The 17256-nt window shown below is 45.5% G+C and overlaps 1 protein-coding gene across 1 annotated transcript in view; it reads left to right on the forward strand.

Annotated features, from left to right (window-relative positions):
* The first annotated feature begins 121 nt into the window (after positions 1-121).
* POMT2 (protein O-mannosyltransferase 2) overlaps positions 122-17256 on the forward strand; it is a 39050-nt gene continuing 21915 nt past the window's right edge. The window contains exons 1-5 of the mRNA XM_008138793.3: positions 122-413; positions 8644-8728; positions 12517-12621; positions 14367-14475; positions 16470-16578. Coding sequence (XP_008137015.2) covers positions 166-413; positions 8644-8728; positions 12517-12621; positions 14367-14475; positions 16470-16578 — 656 coding nt within the window. The 5' untranslated portion in view covers positions 122-165. The remainder of the gene's footprint in view (positions 414-8643; positions 8729-12516; positions 12622-14366; positions 14476-16469; positions 16579-17256) is intronic.

Raw genomic sequence — 17256 nt, forward strand, 5'->3', positions numbered from 1 at the left:
CCAAGTCCACCGCGCTCTCCGCCCAGCCCAGAGGCCGAGGTCCGCGCCCCGCTGCCGGCAAAGGGAACTACATTTCCCAGGGCGCCCCGAGCTGCCCCTTTGTGGCTTCTGGGCAGGACGGCTAGCGTGCCCACGGGCCGGAGGGCGATCCTGAGGAGGGGAAGGATGCCGTCGGCCGTATGCGGAGGCCTGGCAGGGTCTGAGCTACGTCATCGGAGGGGCCGCTGTGGGCCCCAGGCTGCGAGGGCCGCGGTCCCGGAGGAGGCCGCTGAGGCTGCAGCGCAGAGCCCCAAACGGCCTGCTCCGGGCTCACGGCCCTCGGAGGCGGCCTGTCGGTGGGTCCTGCTGGCCCTGGTGACGCTGCTGGCCTTCGCCACCCGCTTCCATCGTCTGGACCAGCCACCTCACGTCTGGTGAGTGACGGGCGGGACTCAGCGGGCACCAGGGTAACCTGGAAGGAGGGACGCGTCCTCTGATTGGTCCTGGGGCACGGAGGGGGCGGGATCCACAGGAAGAGGGGGCGGGGTCGCGCTGGAAGGGAAACTGAGGTTTCCGGTGTTTGCCTCTGGCTAATCGCAGTCTGAACCTTTGCTCTGGTGGGTGGCAGTGGGATTCTTAGGATCTGAGGAAGCAGTCTTGATGCCTTCCAGGTTATGCTGCAGTGTCTCACCTGGCTCTCACATTGTGGCCCTTAAAGGTGATTTGAACTTTCCAGGGAGAACCAGAAATTCTTAGTACTGAATTTCCTAAGGTCTGAGTTCCTGATCTGCAGAATTTCCAAGCATCAGTGGAGGGGGAAATTCTTAACTGGGTACCTAGATCCTTGGGAGCAGGGACAACTTGGGTGTCCCGGGATGGTGACAGGGGTTCTAGGAAGCAGGTCTGGGACCATCCTGTGAGGAGATATTTATTTTCTGAAAGATTTTAGTTTCTAGAGTCAGTTGCAGGACTGAGGTATGGTCAGATTTCATTCCATGAGCTTAAAAAGTCGCCAGCTGGGAGGAGGAAAAGTTTTATACAATCTGAAAATGGTTAATTTGTTTGGCCAACAAGTGACACCATATTTTCTCATTATCACTGTGTTGGAGATGTTAGAAATGGAACTCCTCGACTAAAAAGCAAGCACACTAACAAACTGCTAGCTTGGAAGTGAATAAATTACCTTGTTGTTTCACGAGTCTTGGCAGAAGACATGAGACTCCTGGGTCAGCGACAGAGGACATTTTACCACCACACAGGAAGCAGAATGAATAGTGGCATGTTGGAGTCAGTTTCCCTTGTCCCCGCAAGTCCCACAGGGTCATGCTAAGGGCCCAGGCGGATGATTGCACACAGTGGGTTTCTTTGCAGCTTTGAGGAACAACAACTTGGGGAATGTACTATTTTACCAGTATAGCAAGCAGTAAGCAAGCTTTCTTTTTGTCCTGGTGAGAGACATTACCTCAATATTCAAGGTTGCTTGGTATAAACACAGCTCTGAGAAATGGCCCAGGTGAAGTTCAATCAGGGCCTTGCATTCTTGGCATACCAGCAAGATGTGTGGAAGTACAAGAGACTCATGGAGGATTGTATCTCCCAATAGTCCCACCCCTCAATCCTACACTGTCTTGGTTTCTAGCAAATTCTCACATGAATATGCAACTCCATTGGCTACTCTGATTAACCTGGCTGACAGAGGCAGGGACCAAATCTGTTCAATTTGTCTGTTCATTTAATGAAGGCTGCTTTCAGCGGGACTCCAAGCAGCAGGATGAGGCCGGCTTGTGGTGTTAATCTCAACTATGTTCCCCAGGGTCCTAGATCCAACCACCTGTGAATAATTAAGTGTACAGATCAGGGGGTGAGGAAAGGACCAGTAGGTCTTATTTTAGATAGCTGGGATATAGTCTGACTGCTCAGTGGTTGAATGTCTACCTAGGAACCAAGAGGTCACAGTTGAATTCCTGGGTTGTGGGCTCTGTCCCCAGTAGGGGGCATTCAGGAGGCAGCTGATTGATGATGCTTCTCTTATTGGTGTTTCTATCTTACCCTCTCCTTCCTCTCTAAAAATCAGTAAGAAACACATATATATTTTAAAAAGTCTGAGACCAATCTGTTATCCATCATGATCTCTGCACAGGTATTTAGACTGACCTCTGATCTTTGGTGTCATTGCCAATAATTATAGTGGGTCCTCCGTTTAAAAAAAAAAAAAAAAAGCAACTTTCATGCTCAATGGGAAGACATTCTATGGCCCACTCTTTCTAATATATTACCTGAAGGGGTACAGGCCACTCCAGTTCAGGCCTTTTTGTAAATGTTATTTGGATCACCATGAAATTTGATTTAGATTGCATTACAGTAGTTTGGTTAAGCCACATGGGCAGTGAGTGTCACTGAGTTGTTGCAGCCTCAGTTGCTATACAAGACATAACCTAGGGCCCCTAGAGTGTCAGGAGAAGCATATGAATTTGTATTAGATTGATAGAAGGTTCTTCCAGTTTGTGTGTTTGCACACCTATGCGGTCTGTATTTGGGAGCTGATGCTACCAGGCACGTCAGAATAGTTCAAGATAGGCCATGTCTATGTGAGTTTTTCTGATTTCATAGCACACTGACAAACTCAGTAGAAAGATTGCCAGCCACAGCTGCCACCTGATTTACTAGTAGGTGTACCATATGAATGTTTTGCCAGGCTTTGGTTCTGGACCTAGAGGAGAAAGGATCATTAATTGTTTCCCTTTTCTTTACGTTTCCTGAGGTCTAAGATGTTATCTTCCCAGCTTCCAAGATTGTTTCTTTTCTTCCTTTGCCATCATATAATTATATTAGTGTGTATCACTTTAGTACCTGTAACTTCACCTTTTCTCCAGTTATTCCCTATAATATCCAGACCTTTTTTGCTAAGACCATTATTAGAAAACCAGAGGCCCAGTGCATGATTGAATCATGCACGTGTAGGGTCCTCTACACGCTTTTGCTTTCAATCGCGGGGGAGCTGGGTGCCTATCCGCTGGTGCACCAGGCCTTTCGGAAGCCTCCTGCACGGCGGAGGCTTCTGAAAGGCCTGGTGCCGGAGCAGACAGGCACCCAGCTCCCCTGCTTTTGATGGTCCATGGCGGGACGTGGGCTCGCTGCCCCAGAGGCCCCTTCTGTGCTGCAGCACAGCCATGGCGCAGACGCTGAGCTCAGCGTCCCGCTGGCCCAATCAGCTAACCTGGCCACCCCGAGTCCCGCCCCCTGCGCCTCCCGCTGGCCCAATCGTGGGCGTAGCGGAGTCATGGTAATTTACATTTTATTAGGTAGGATGGTAATTTACATATTACCATTTTATTAGGTAGGATTGGCAGAGACCAGATGAGCCACTGCAGGGGGCTTGACAAGCAGTGCACTCAACCAAGTGGTCATTATCTTTACACTCTAGGACCATGTCCCTCCCACTTCCGGTGACTGAACTAGAATTATTTGAATCCCATAGATGTCCCCAGGCTGATCTGGAGTTGCTGTTAGGGAAAGAAAGATGAATCGTGCCCACGAATGGTTTGGGAAGAATCTCAAATGTTCAAAATAGGTTTATGCAACCCTCCACCCCTTTTATCCTTACCGGTTACCCAGCTGGTGGCCAAGAGGAGGTGAACCGTGTCTAGTGCTGACCACATTAGGTGACAGAGCTGTTTTACTAAGGTGTGTGAACCAGGAGAGAGGAGAATCAGAAATCTTGAGAGGACTATTCAGTCCTTGACAATATCAGATGCCTGTGGATGGCAGGGAGTGTGGAATGTCTTCAAATATTTTGATAATTGGCCCATTAGTAGGTGGCCATTGCAAAAAAAAAAATGCACCATTGTCAGACTGTGGATGCTTTGGAAAGCTGAAAACATGACTTAGTTTAGTTTAAAGGTCCACAATGGTGTATCTTGAGTCGGATGATTGTACTGGAACAGCATCATCAACACCGTAATCTGAAATGAGGCACCAGTGATAGTCCAGAGGGGTAACGAAGTCCTACCGTAGTCACTTTCCTTGGTGCAGTCAATGCCCTGTGCAATTGGCTTCCTTTACTGAAAGACTAACAGGCCAGCTTTTGGCTGCCACAATGCAGTGATGGCTTCAACTTCAGAAACATACAGTCCTTTGCTTGGCACCCAGTCCATGCGAGTAGATGTGTTTCCAGGCCTGGTGCAATGGCAGCAGTCTGTGGTACAAGTTTGATCAGCAGTTTAATTCCAGTCAGTCTTATCAGATGTACCAGCCCTTACCGTGGTCATCCATGTGAGTGATCCAGATTGTCCTATCAGCAGGCAGCCATGATTGTTTCCTACAGTTCTTGGCTCCAAAGAGGGATGTTTTTAATCTCTCAATACGTAGTCTTCCGAGTGGCACAACAGATGGCTAGGCCAATGGCAGGTGCCCAAGAATAAATATAACTTGTCTGTTTCTTAGGAGTATTGCCCAAGACAAGGGTTGTGAAGTCTTCCAATTCAGCCCATTATGCCCATCACCCCTTATTGCAGGCAGCCTTCCGGAGTTGTCACGGGGGCAGGATGACTGCTGCTGCCAGTGGACTCCATCAGCTTTTAGTTTAGTCTAACCATCAGTGAGCCAGGCACAAGCATTGAGAAGGACCTCAGTGCTTCAAGGGCTCCACTGAGACAGCGGCTTTGCTTTAGGTGGTGGAGAGGAAGGTAGTTTTTCCCAAAGGGAGAGCTACCATCTCTTCATGTAAAATCAAAATGTCTCTAGGGCCGGGCCAGCTATACTCTTCAATATGCCATTTCCGTTTGACCAGTGAAGCTTGTTGAGCCCTTTCCTTATTAGGCATAGATTCCAAGTTGACCCACCCAAAGTGGTAGGGGTCCTAAGGCCTTCATGGCAGGCACTCAATTGCAACTGAGAGCTTAGCATGGTAGTAGGTTGATAGCTGCCCCTTTAAAAAAGTATGTACTTGGTGCCTGCATCAGCAGGGGGCGCTATTATCATGGAGAATTACCTCTGGGCGCTCCAGCAGCCCATTCAGTCTTTAAAGCTGTGCTTTCCCTTTCTCTTCTTGGGATTTATATTTTTTTCCTGGACCAAGGAGGGGATAGTATCAACTCAGCATGTGGCAGTCCCTGAATGGGATAATCCTACTTGACACTTATGGGATCAATACCAGTTATACATTCAGCAATGTAAGCCACAATAATGGTGAAGAGCACTACCCACAAGGTCACATTACCTTCAATTTCCCATTGGGAACTTGGTTCAAACCTTCCAACTGAATTGGGCATCAGTAGCCACAGTGATAGCCACCCAGAGATCACACCATTCCCCCGTAGTGAGTATGGGGAGTGCTGGATGCAGGGGGTGGAGGAAGTTTTTTCCTTCTTTAGCCCCTTGATAGGCTTGGCACCACTTCCTCCCCAGTGTACTGCCATGTGTCTGGTGACCCCCTGGGCTTAGAGGCCCTTTTCTTTCAGTCCCTGTACACACGGCTCTCCATGCACTCCTTGGCACCTTTGGTAGCCCCTGCACCCAGCAAATCCTCTTCTCATGGGATTGAGTAGGGTGGAGATGTGGGCCCCTGATTCTAATAGCGTCCTGAGTTTGAGTGCCTCTCCTCCCCGGAGTTGCCCAGCGTGGTAGCATGGGTGTGTATGGCCTTCAGCCCCCTTTGGGAACAGTGAGACCTTGGCCTGCCTTTAATCCTCTTACTCTGTAAAGCAGCTGAGGTTAAGGTAGAAGGGGAGGGATCATGGGACACAGAGGGAGAAAATGGCTCTGAATATCTAAGCAAGGAGCATTTACTTTTGGCTTGAGTACACAGCTCACCCAAAGTTTCCATTTCACCTAAAGTTCTGCAGTGAGTAGCAAGGTCCTTACTGCTGGCACCATTGATGTAAGCTTTAGAGACTTCTTGATTCAGCAGCCACATCCACATTGCCTTTGGGCAGGGGCTCCTAGGTTTGCTGCCCATTGACATGATTACATCTCTCCCTCCTCCTACCCAGAAGAGAGTGAGCAGTAACCAAGGCTTAGACGGTTGGTTCCAATCCTGCCTCTCTCTCTGCTCAGCCTCATGAACAGGTAGAACAGTGAGGAGTTTTACTACCTTCCCTGCCTACCACTGGGCAAGAGCATTCACTACCAAATTCTGGGGAGTCTTCTCATGTCCTCTAAACCAGCCTGTGGGGGGTCCTTGTCCTTTCTCTTACAGAAAGCCATCTCTCAGTATCCTATGCTTGTCGCCAAATACTGTCAGGATGTGGGATTTTATTTTACCCTACTTGCAAGCTAAGGAGTTAGCCTGTTCTATGGATGCTGGCAGAAGATAAAGGCCTGGGTCAGAGACTAAGGACTTATTTTCGTGGCACAGCAAGCAGGATGAGCATCAGCACATTGGCACTGGTTGCCTTTATCCCCAATTCCATGTGATGCCATGGGTGGATGAATGCCTGCATGTACACTGGGCTGCATCAGCTGAGGAATACTGAGCTTGGGGACTCCGCTGTGTTATAACAAGCAGGAAACAGACTGCTTCTGTTACAGAGGGAGACGCTAACTCTTCCCTCAAGATTGCTTGCTTAAACATAGCCCTGAGAAATGGCCCCAGTAAAGAGTGGTCAGGGCCTTGCATCCTTGGCATACCCTGCAAGGTCTGTGGGAGCCAGAGAGATCCAAGGAGGACTGTTTCTCTCAACACAAGCATGCAATAAAAGCCAAGAAGAAATGTGAATACTACAATTGCAGGTCCTCTCTTAACGTTGATTAACATATTCTCGTTCAATGTAGTTTTGTTGTAATATCGAGATGCCGTAGGAATTTAACTCTTGTTTATAACAGTTATCCTATTGTAAAATTGTTTTTATTATACATCATTTGCTTAAAGTCACAGAACCCATTGACAGTGTTAAGTGTGGACTTACTGTACTAGTTTTACCTGGGACATTTTTGAAGTGAAAATCTCATACCCTTTTGTCAATAGGTTTCCAAACAGACTTCATAGCTAACCACAAATGCTGGTTCAGTTTAAATCGTGCCCAGCATGTGTGAGACTTTTTAGTCCATAGAGTTCTTTCATGTGTGTCATCTGAATTGAGCCCTAAAACCTCCCTGCGAGGGGACATGGCAGGTGCTGTTACTGTCTTCATTGTGTAGATGAGAAGGGATCTGGAGAAGGTGAGTGATTTCGCTAGGCCATGCTGTTAGGAAGTGCTGCCGCTGGACTGGATCTCTCTTTCTGCAGATCTGTTTTGTCACACTGCTTGGAAGTTATTTCTCCCTTTGACATCACCATTGTTGGGAAAAGCATCTTTTGCCTGTTATGTTGTAGGTCAGTAATGAATAGTTATGGAAGCTGGCCTGGAGATGTGCTAGTCACCAGAAAGCAACCATTTCTGAGCTGCAGAGAGAGACTGACAAACAGAAATGGCCAGGCTCTGCTGGGTAATGGGGCTGCCACTGCAAAGCCCTCATGTAGGGTGTAAAAAGTTTGATGTGGTTGTATAGAAGAACAAGACTTTGCATTGTGTTTAAAAGGTAATGTGTTACCCGGCCGGCATGGCTCAGTGGTTGAGCGTCGACCTATGAACCAGGAGGTCACATTTGATTCCTCATGAGGGCACATGGCCGGGTTGCTGGCTCAATCCCCAGTATGGGGTGTGCAGGAGGGAACTGATCAAGGATTCTCTCTCATCACTGATGTTTCTCTCTCCCTCTCCCTTCCCCTCTGAAACCAATAAAAATATATTTTAAAAAAGTTTTATGTGGTTGTATAGAAGAACAAGACTTTGCAATGTGTTTAAAAGATAATGTGTTAGAATCACTTATTGCGTTACAAAATTATTTGTGCAGTGAGAATATATTTTAGTTAGACTCTTAACTTAGTAAGAAAGCCCTCAAATTTTACATAATAGTTCATTGTAATAAGACCAGCGAGTTCATAGTCAGCAGGTTAATTACCACAGGTTGATAAACAAAGTCAGACTTCTGTAACATCATGGGTTCTAGGCTCTCTCTGACCAGTAGCCCATGATGTAGGTTGTGATAATAGTAATGTAGTTTCTAGTAGCAAACGTAGTCTCAGAGTTTGACGTTTAACAGCCTTGGAAGAAAACCCTTACTACAAACCTTTCTATATTATAAGAAAACTCTTTGCCTCTTTAAAATAAATAGAGCCCTAACTGGTTTGGTTCAGTGGATAGAGCATCGGCCTGCGGACTCAAGGATCCCAGGTTCGATTCCGGTCAAGGGCATGTACCTTGGTTGTGGGCACATCCCCAGTACCGGGTGTACAGGAGGCAGCTGATTGATGTTTCTCTCTAATTCATGTTTCCAACTCTCCCTTTCCCTTCCTCTCTGTAAAAAAATCAATAAAATATATTAAAAAAATAAATAGAAACTCAAAATACAGAATAAATATAGACTCAGCTTAAATTTATGATAAATGGTTGGTAAATCTTTGCTAACTTTTTAAAATTTATCTAAATGAAGATTAATGTGCAACTTGATGTCTTGCTTCCTCAAATCACTATGCCAAAAAAGTTTTTTTTTAATTCAAAATTTCTCATTAATTGCTTGAAACTCATAGTCTTTGGTTTTAACTAATTTTAATCATGCTCTATTAAGGCTATTTGGGTTGTATGATAATTTAAAAATTCTCATTTCTCTTTGTTTTTCCTTTAGTTGGGATGAAACTCACTTTGGAAAAATGGGAAGTTACTATATCAACCGTACCTTTTTCTTTGATGTGCACCCCCCTCTGGGAAAGGTGAGCAGTGGCAAACAACAGCCAAGTCTTGGTTTTGGACTTAATTCTTGGCCTTGTTGAATTCCCTGACATTCCAGACCAGTTGCTTTCATGGAAAATCTTTGGTATTTTTAGGGGTCCTCTGGGCTCAGAAATTGAGAGAGAGTTGATCAACTGATGGATGGATAAGCAAAATGTGGTATATCTATACAGTGGAGTATTACTCAGCTATAAAAATGGAACGAAGTATTGATACATGCTACAACATGGATGGAACTTATAAACAGTATGCTAAGTGAAAGAAGCCATACACAAAAGGCCACATATTGTATGAGTCCATTTAAATGAAATGTCCAGAATTGGCAAATCCACAGAGACAGAAATAAGATTAGTAGTTGCCAGGGTCTGGCAGGCAGGGGGATTGAGGAGTGACTGCAGATGGGTGCGGAGTTTCTTTTTGGGGTGATGAAATGTTCTGGAATTAGGTAGTGGTAATGGATGCACAATCTTATGAATAAACTAAAAACCTCAGTATACTTTAACATGGTGCATTTTACAGTACATGACTTTGATTTCAATTGAAAATCAGAAAAAATAAATGGAGAGAAAGAATAAAGCCTGGGAACCAGACCTCTGGAGAGGAGGCTTTTCATAGGAAACCCAGTCTAGTCTTTCAGCCTGTGGCTTTTGGAGTCCCCTTGCGATTGGCACAGTGAAGATGGAAAACACTGGCTGATTTGTTTTTCCTGAAGCCTTCCCTTCCACACTTCTGGCCCTGTGTGGAGGGAGACACGCGAGGCTTCGTTCTAAGCCTGCTCCTCTCACTTACCTCCTGGTGGTCCTGTGCTCTACCTGGCTGAAAGACAGTGATGAGCAAATTAGAAAACCGTGGGAGAGAAAGCAGAGTAGCTTCCATAGGTTCTGAGGCCAAGCCAGTCAAAAGCCCCTTTAAGGAGTGAGTAGGGCATTTTCTCTTTCAGTAGTAAAGCCCATACCTGACACTTTACGCAGATCCCAGCCCTGGACACCTGGGCTCCAGTCAAATAGATACTATTAAAGAAATAAAAATGCCTGCACATAGGAAAAAATGTGATCAGTACAGAAGGAAATAGAAGGTCAAAAGCTACCTTCCCTCACATTTCAATTCTTCAGCGGTAACTCTGTGGTCACCGTTGTTAAGTTTCTTATATATCCTCTCAGAAACTTTTTATACAAATACTAGAGGCCCAGCGCACGAAATTCGTGCATGGGGTGGTGGAGGGTGGCGGGGGGAGGGGGAGGCGGAGTCCCTCAGCCCGGCCTTCACCCTCTCACAATCCAGGACCTTTCAGGGTTTAGGCCTGATCCCGCAGTGATCCCTACAGGATCGGGCCTAAACTGGCAGGCTGACATCCCTCTCACAATCCAGGACCACTGGCTCCTAACTGCTTGCCTGCCTGCCTGATCACCCCTAACCACTCGCCTGCCTGCCTGATCACCCCTAACCACCTCTGCCTGCCTGCCTGATCACCCCTAACCACCTCTGCCTGCCTGCCTGATCACCCATAACTGTTCCCTGGGGAGTAGGGCCAGCCAGGGCAAGGGGCCGTGGTGTTCTGATCATTCCACAGTTTTGGTCGCAGGGCTTTTATTATATAGGATAAGTGTGTACATATTTATAAACATAAATATTAGTTCACATGAACAGTATATTATGCAAACCAGATCAGACTAAAATTGTTCAGCAACTTGTATTAAAAAAAAAAAGAATAGTTTATTGATTTTTTTTTTTTAGAGAGAGGGAAAGAGAGAAACATCAATATGAGAGCAAAACATCGATCGGCTGCCTCCTGTACACCCCCCACAGGGATCAAGACTGCATCCTGGGCATGTATGTGCTCTGACCAGGAATCAAACTGGCAATCTTTCGTTGCACATGACAATGCCCATCCAACTGAGCCATACTAGTCAGGGTAGCAACTTGTGTTTTAAACATGATGTTTCTTCAATTCTTTCCACATTAGCACATAAAAATGTACTCCATTCTTTTTAATGACTATATTATTTCATTATATAGATGTGCTATAAATTACTTCACCTCTCTTCAATTCATGGGCATTTATGTTATTTCCAACTTTCAGTCATAGCAAAAGATATTGCATGAACATCCTTGTACCTATATATTTTCGTAGTTGTACAGGTGTATATAAAAGATTCTCAGTGGGCAAACTAGAGAATTAAAGGGACATTTAAATTTGTGTTAGAGATTGCTAGGTTTTCTTGAAAATTTTTGCAATGATACATAGTTCCACCAACAGTGTATGAGGGTGTTTGCTTCCCACACCATTGTCAGCACTTGTGTGATTATACTGTCAAAACTGCCAACTTGAAAGTAAAAAGTGGTACATCACTGTTTTCATTTGCATGTCTTTATGAGTTAGGTTGAACATTTCTTTTTCATATGTTTATGAGTGATTTGTATTTTCTTTTCTATGAATTTGCACATTTTTGTAGTAGGTTGTTCCTTTTCTTACTGATTTGGATGAGTTAGTTAGTTAGGAAATTAGCTCAGGGCTACTTTTAACCTTGAGGGAACTGAGAAGGAACAGAATTCGGAGTGCCTGACCAGCCAAGCAATCTGGGAATTTAGACCAGCACCAGGCAGCTTGTCCTCCGAGACCCCAGGTAGGAAGGAGCATCTGCTTTGATTGTCACCTGCCAGTTTTAGTTCATCTGGGTATTTGGATGACTCTGTCTTTACAATACCTTACATTACTTTGTATTAAATTAATTACATTAAATTAACCTCTGGACCCTAGGATTCCTTCTTTTTATTTTTATTTTTATTTTTAAACAAGGCTTTATAATCACTTACTGCTGAACTTGGGATTCTATACTTTGACATGGAACTATAGACAGCGACTCTGGAACTACTTAGAGAAAAGAGTGAGCTGGTTAGTGGTCCAAATCCAGGCCCCCACAAGCAGTGCTGCTGGGAGGGGCTTTCCCTCCACACAGCCTAACCCAACTGCTCGGGCTGGGGCAGCCTGGGGCTGTTACAGATGCTTGGTGTTTGCTGGCAGTTTTTATGTTTTCGCTGCTTCTGATTGCTTGTGTGAAAAGTATTTTACACAAGGAAAGATAGAAAGAGGCTGACCCTCCCAAATGTTTTGAAGGATTTTTGTCTTAGTTTATGGTTGATTTGTCCTGGTTTGGGATGTGCCAAGGCTGTCTCCCTTGGAATACTGGAAAAAGGAGAAGCCAGTCTCTGGCCTTTTGGCATTTTTTCCACTGGGACTTCTCTGTTCCCCTCTGGGGAAATGCAGCTGTCTTTCCTCTTTTCTATCCCCCTCCCTCCCTGTCTCTATCCTGATGTGTAGAAACTTGGCCACTTTTCTGCCTCCTCATTCTGACTTGGAACCTCATTTTCCAGTCTCCCCAGGAATCAGCCCCTCTTCCCCCCCCTCCTCACCGCCACAATGAGCTATCAGCTTTTATTTCATAGCAAGTGAAAGAAGGCAGATGAGCGAGCCCCTCATTGGCCCTGCCCTTCAAATTGTGGGATTTTTTTCTTTCTAAGTGTCCAGTCTGCACTGTTCCCAAGAACTTGGCCTTAACACAAGAGAGGATTTGTTTTAAGCAATGAGCTCTATAGACAAGAGATTCTTTGCTTTGAACAGCTGCAGGAGAAAATGTCACATTGTCAACTCCTTCTATGGACAGTTGTCAAGGGAAGCCAAAGCCTGGGTGCTGCTGGAGGGAAGTTCAGGGGATGAAGGAATCTCCTCTCAAAGGTCTCTCATTGTTTTTGTTTGTTCTCTTTCTCTCAGATGCTGATAGGTCTTGCTGGCTACCTGAGTGGGTATGATGGTACCTTTATGTTCCAGAAGCCTGGGGACAGATATGAGCATCACAACTACATGGGAATGAGAGGAGTAAGGCTTCCTGACTTGAAAGAGCCTCACTGAGCCCTGGGGCCACACTCACAAATGTTACAGTTGGATATCCTGGGGTGGTGGCAGGTGTACACAATGGACTTTGGGGTGGGGGTAGGATGACTGGATCCATACCCTTTAGTAGAAATTCAGGTGTAGAGACTCAGAACTGGTGTGGGTAAGAAGGGAAGGGGAGGCCACAGATAATGGAGATTATATATATAGGAGCAAGCCCTCCCTGTCATCTGTTATGCCCATGTGAGGCATCAGACTGCAGGTTGGAGAGCAGCCTGGGACCCAGGCGCCAGGAGTCTCCTGTAGTCCCAGCACTGGCCTCAGCACATTGGCAAGCTACATGTTCTTCCTCTCTCAGACCACACCTGCTGGAGTATTGCTTATCTCTGAGGGCCCTTTCTTAAGACTTCAGCATCCCCACACTCCTGGCACCAGGTTCCTACTTCTTTCCCATGAAGGTTTCAGGCACACACAAGGGGTGTGCCAGTCTTGGGAGGGAGGCCATGTGTCCGCTCCCTCTGTTCCCTGCATCCCAGCAGCAGCCTTGAGGGAGCATGGCAGGGCCTCAACACCTAAGTCTGGGCACTCCATACCTGTAGCTGCATGAAACCTGAAGAAACTGACCTTCAACGTAGAGCTCTCAAAGCAAGTTACATTTACAAACCCCTTTCATTGAGGAGCTCAAACACTTTAGATAAATACAAAGTGCTTATTTGGACAAATTGTTGGATAATTTGCATGGTCATATACCATATTAAACAAGAAGTGTCCCATACCCTCACGTTCATATTCTAAGTGACCTTGTGTCTTCTTAATGACTTTTGAATACCATATAGCATGTGTAATTGGATATAGGCCTGACTCATTGTGAACTTGTTATGGGAACTGAGAAGGCCAAATATGACAGCCTTGTTCCCTTTCACACTAGGGCACATTGCTTTCTGTTAACAAAAGGTGACAGCCCAAATGTGAGAATTTTCATTCTCATGGGCTTGCCTATTTACTTTGATGGATAGAGTAGGAAGGTACAGAGAAGGCTTATGGTTAAAAATAAAGCAAAAAAACCCCCTCCAATTACTGAAGTGCAAAGCAATCTTTTTGCTAAAATAAAAAATACAACCTGTAGATTAAAGAGTGGTTCCTGGTATGATTGAAGAAAAGGGCTAAGGCAGAAATAACAGAAATAACAATAGAATTCTCTACAATATTAAAACACCTCAGAGAGGTCTTTCTTAACTTGTGTCCATAGTTTTGTAATAGAAGTTAATGTTTATCAAGTACTTTCTTTGTGTTAATAAACTTTAGGTCATTTAATCTTCAGAGTATAAACCCTTTGAGGTAAGAACTCTTATTCTTCACATTACACATACACAGATGGGGAGGCTGAGTAAAGAGACATGTGACTTCCTCACGGTCACAGCTAGTAGTGATAGGTAGTCCAACCCGCATCCCCTACCTGAAACCAGTGTGCCATCCCGCCCATGCCTTCCTGGCTGAACTTGGCTGATTTCGTGTCAGTGCACAAGTTGGTGCTCAGTGGGAAGGAACTAAATGCTGCTTGATTTGATGCCTCATGATTACACCACCCCTTTCTCATTTGTACATGTGCCAGTTGATTTTAGGTCACCATGTAATGTCCTCATTGGGGTCTTTTATCTTAGACCTGAGCTTGTAGGTCCCTGAGCCTTAGCTAATCTGGTTATTTGACTGCTTCTCTTTTTCTTCCATAGTTCTGTGCGTTCCTCGGTTCCTTGCTGATCCCCTTTGCCTACCTCACTGTACTGGAGCTGTCCAAGTCCCTCCCCGCAGCACTGCTCAGCGCTGCCCTCCTCACCTTTGGTAAGTTGTCTTCTACCACGTTTCTTGGGAAATTGTGTGCTACACTGTGAATGTGGCTGGAAATCAACACATTTACAGATCTGTCTATGGGCCCAGTTGTTAAGTAACTTTAGGATTGAGTAAATGTATTACAAATCTTATTTTATTCACTAGTAATACTTACTATATATATATACTTGTATGTAGCAAGCCTTTACATTATTAGAAGGGAGAGTTGGCATAGATGAGCTCCAGTTGTTTGGATAAGAAGATAAATGTGTGTGTGTGTGTGTGTGTGTGTGTGTGTGTGAGAGAGAGAGAGAGAGAGAGAGAGAGAGAGAGAGAGAGAGAGAGGAGGCCTAAATTCTAATTCTGCTTCTCTTAGGTTACTATCAAGATTAGTTTGTAGCCCTAGCCGGCTTGGCTCAGTGGATAGAGCGTTGGTCTGAGGACTCAAGGGTCCCAGGTTCGATTCCGGCCAAGGGCACGTGCCTGGGTTGCGGGCTCGATCCCCAGTGGGGGGCGTGCAGGAGGCAGCCAATCAATTATTCTCATCATTGATGTTTCTATCTCTCTCTCCTTCTCCTTTCCTCTCTGAAATCAATAAAGAAATATATTTAAAAAAAAAAAAGATTAGTTTGTATTCCTTAAACTAATTTTAGCTGAATGCAAGGGCGATGCCTCAAAGTAGCTCGGTAGCAGGGGGTAGTAAAATGGGAACTTACGTATTTTCTGTGGATAATCCTCCCATGGCTAAATGAGAGCTCATCCCTAGAAACCGATCTTGTTGCTAGCCTTGTTCTTCTGAAAGTGAATTCATGACCTGACAGAGCTTAACATTTAAAGGAGTCCAGACCGCTGTAAGTGGGTATTTTAGGGGTGATTCTGGCCTTGTTTTGATCGATATGCTGCAAGGTTATAGGGCTTCTTGCTAGAGGATTGGTGGCTTTTTCCTTTGTGTCTTTAATTTCCTTTTCAGTTATTGTCATTTATTTATTTTCTCAGTCAATATTATTTTTAAAGCATCCCCTCTTTCTAGGCCACTTTTCTCGGCCTCAGAAGATGAGGAGCTTACTCCCTAGTGGGGCAGGTGATAAGCCAGTAAATTACTAAGTTATAATGCAACATTCTAAGCAATAAGTGCAATGTAGAAAATAGAGTGGGTGAAGAATAAAGTCATGAGGAATGATCCTGTTTTAGGGAGGGTGGTCAGTGAGGAGCTACTTAAGGAGGTGGCCTTGAGCAGAGACCTGTGTGAAGCAAAAGGTTACGCCATGCAGAGATGTGAGGGAAGAGTGTTCAGGCAGAGGGAACAGCATGTGCGGTGGTCCTGGCATAAGGCAGCACTTAGGGGATTCAAGGAACAGCAAGAAGGCCAGTCGGGCGGGAGTGGAGTGAGTGAGGCAGAGGGTGTTGGGGTAGGAGGTTGGATAGGTAGGGAAACCGTGCAGACTTCAGCATTGTCATGAGGAGTTTGTTAGTCTGAGTGAGATGGGAAGACATTGGAGAGTTTAAGCAGGGGCATGATATAATGAAATTTTGTTTCACTTTGGCACCTATCTGGAGAATCAGCTCCCAATATAGACTTCATGCAAAATGGTAAGACTACCCTAGGTGTAGGTCATTTGTGGCTATATGAGCAAGGCGGCAGAACTCTCTTTTTGAGGCTGTTCCTATCTGGAACATAAAGGTACCATCATATCCACTCATCATATCCACAGATTGTCCTGTGCCACAGGCATCCTCTGCAAGAGCCCTCATCTCAGGACTGCTCTATCTGAATGAGTGACATGATCCTTTCTTGAGTTAAGGGCCTGGAAGAAGTGTGGGATACTATTTCGTATCATTGGCCTTTGGTGTACCCCCAAGCTGTGACCTTCTACCTCCCCAGTGACTCAGTGGCCCATCTAGTCTTGACTGCAATTAAACACAAGGGGGACTTATTGCTGGGGTGTTTGGTTCTCGGGGGCCCATCTCTGATCCCATTTTTTGACCACTGAGCTCATGTTTTTCAGACACAGGATGCCTCACTCTGTCCCAGTACATCCTCCTTGACCCCATCTTGATGTTTTTCATCATGGCTGCCATGCTGAGCATGGTCAAGTACAACTCCTGTGCTGACAGGTCAGAAACACCATCTTTGGGAGTATGTGTGTGTGTGGGGGGGGTGGGGTGGGGTGGGGGGGGGGTGAGGGGGAGGCGAGGGGGAAGTCCAGAGGCCGTTACGGCAGCTCCAAAATTTCTATAATGGTCAGGGACAGGGTAAGTGCCTAGAGGATCTGTCTTGAGGCTGAGTTTAAGGCACTCCAACTTTTAAAAAAACTTAGATTACCCATTTTAGATCACAAAAATAGATTTGAAAAAGTTTTCTATAGATTTATTTTTGCTTTATGACTAAGAAAATGTCAATTGTATTTTTCAAGAATATTATCATTTTTACAGTGGGGGTGGATTTAGATAGGGGTTTGTGGATATTATGGAGGGTCCTAATGCCTTCCCACCAACTTATAAGCCACCCGTTGGCACCGGTGCTGGTTAGGAGACCCCAGGGCAACTTTATCTCTCACACTCTCCATCCTAGAGGGGAGGGAACCAGGGTAGATCCTGCTTGGGAATGTTTGTTTTCTCCCTTCCTTGGTGGGTGTTACATCCAGCCCGGACCTAACGGTGGGAATAGATATATAGGCTGGCTTGAGTGGCCCATAGCAGTCAAGAGGATCCTTGCAGACCCTGCTAAGTTCTAAAGCTGTACTAGAGGGCCTCGTCTTCCCCAGGGTAGTCCTTTCCAGATCATTCTTCTAC

The sequence above is a fragment of the Eptesicus fuscus genome, chromosome 5, assembly GCF_027574615.1.
Source record: "Eptesicus fuscus isolate TK198812 chromosome 5, DD_ASM_mEF_20220401, whole genome shotgun sequence".
In the NCBI taxonomy this organism is placed as follows: domain Eukaryota; kingdom Metazoa; phylum Chordata; class Mammalia; order Chiroptera; family Vespertilionidae; genus Eptesicus; species Eptesicus fuscus.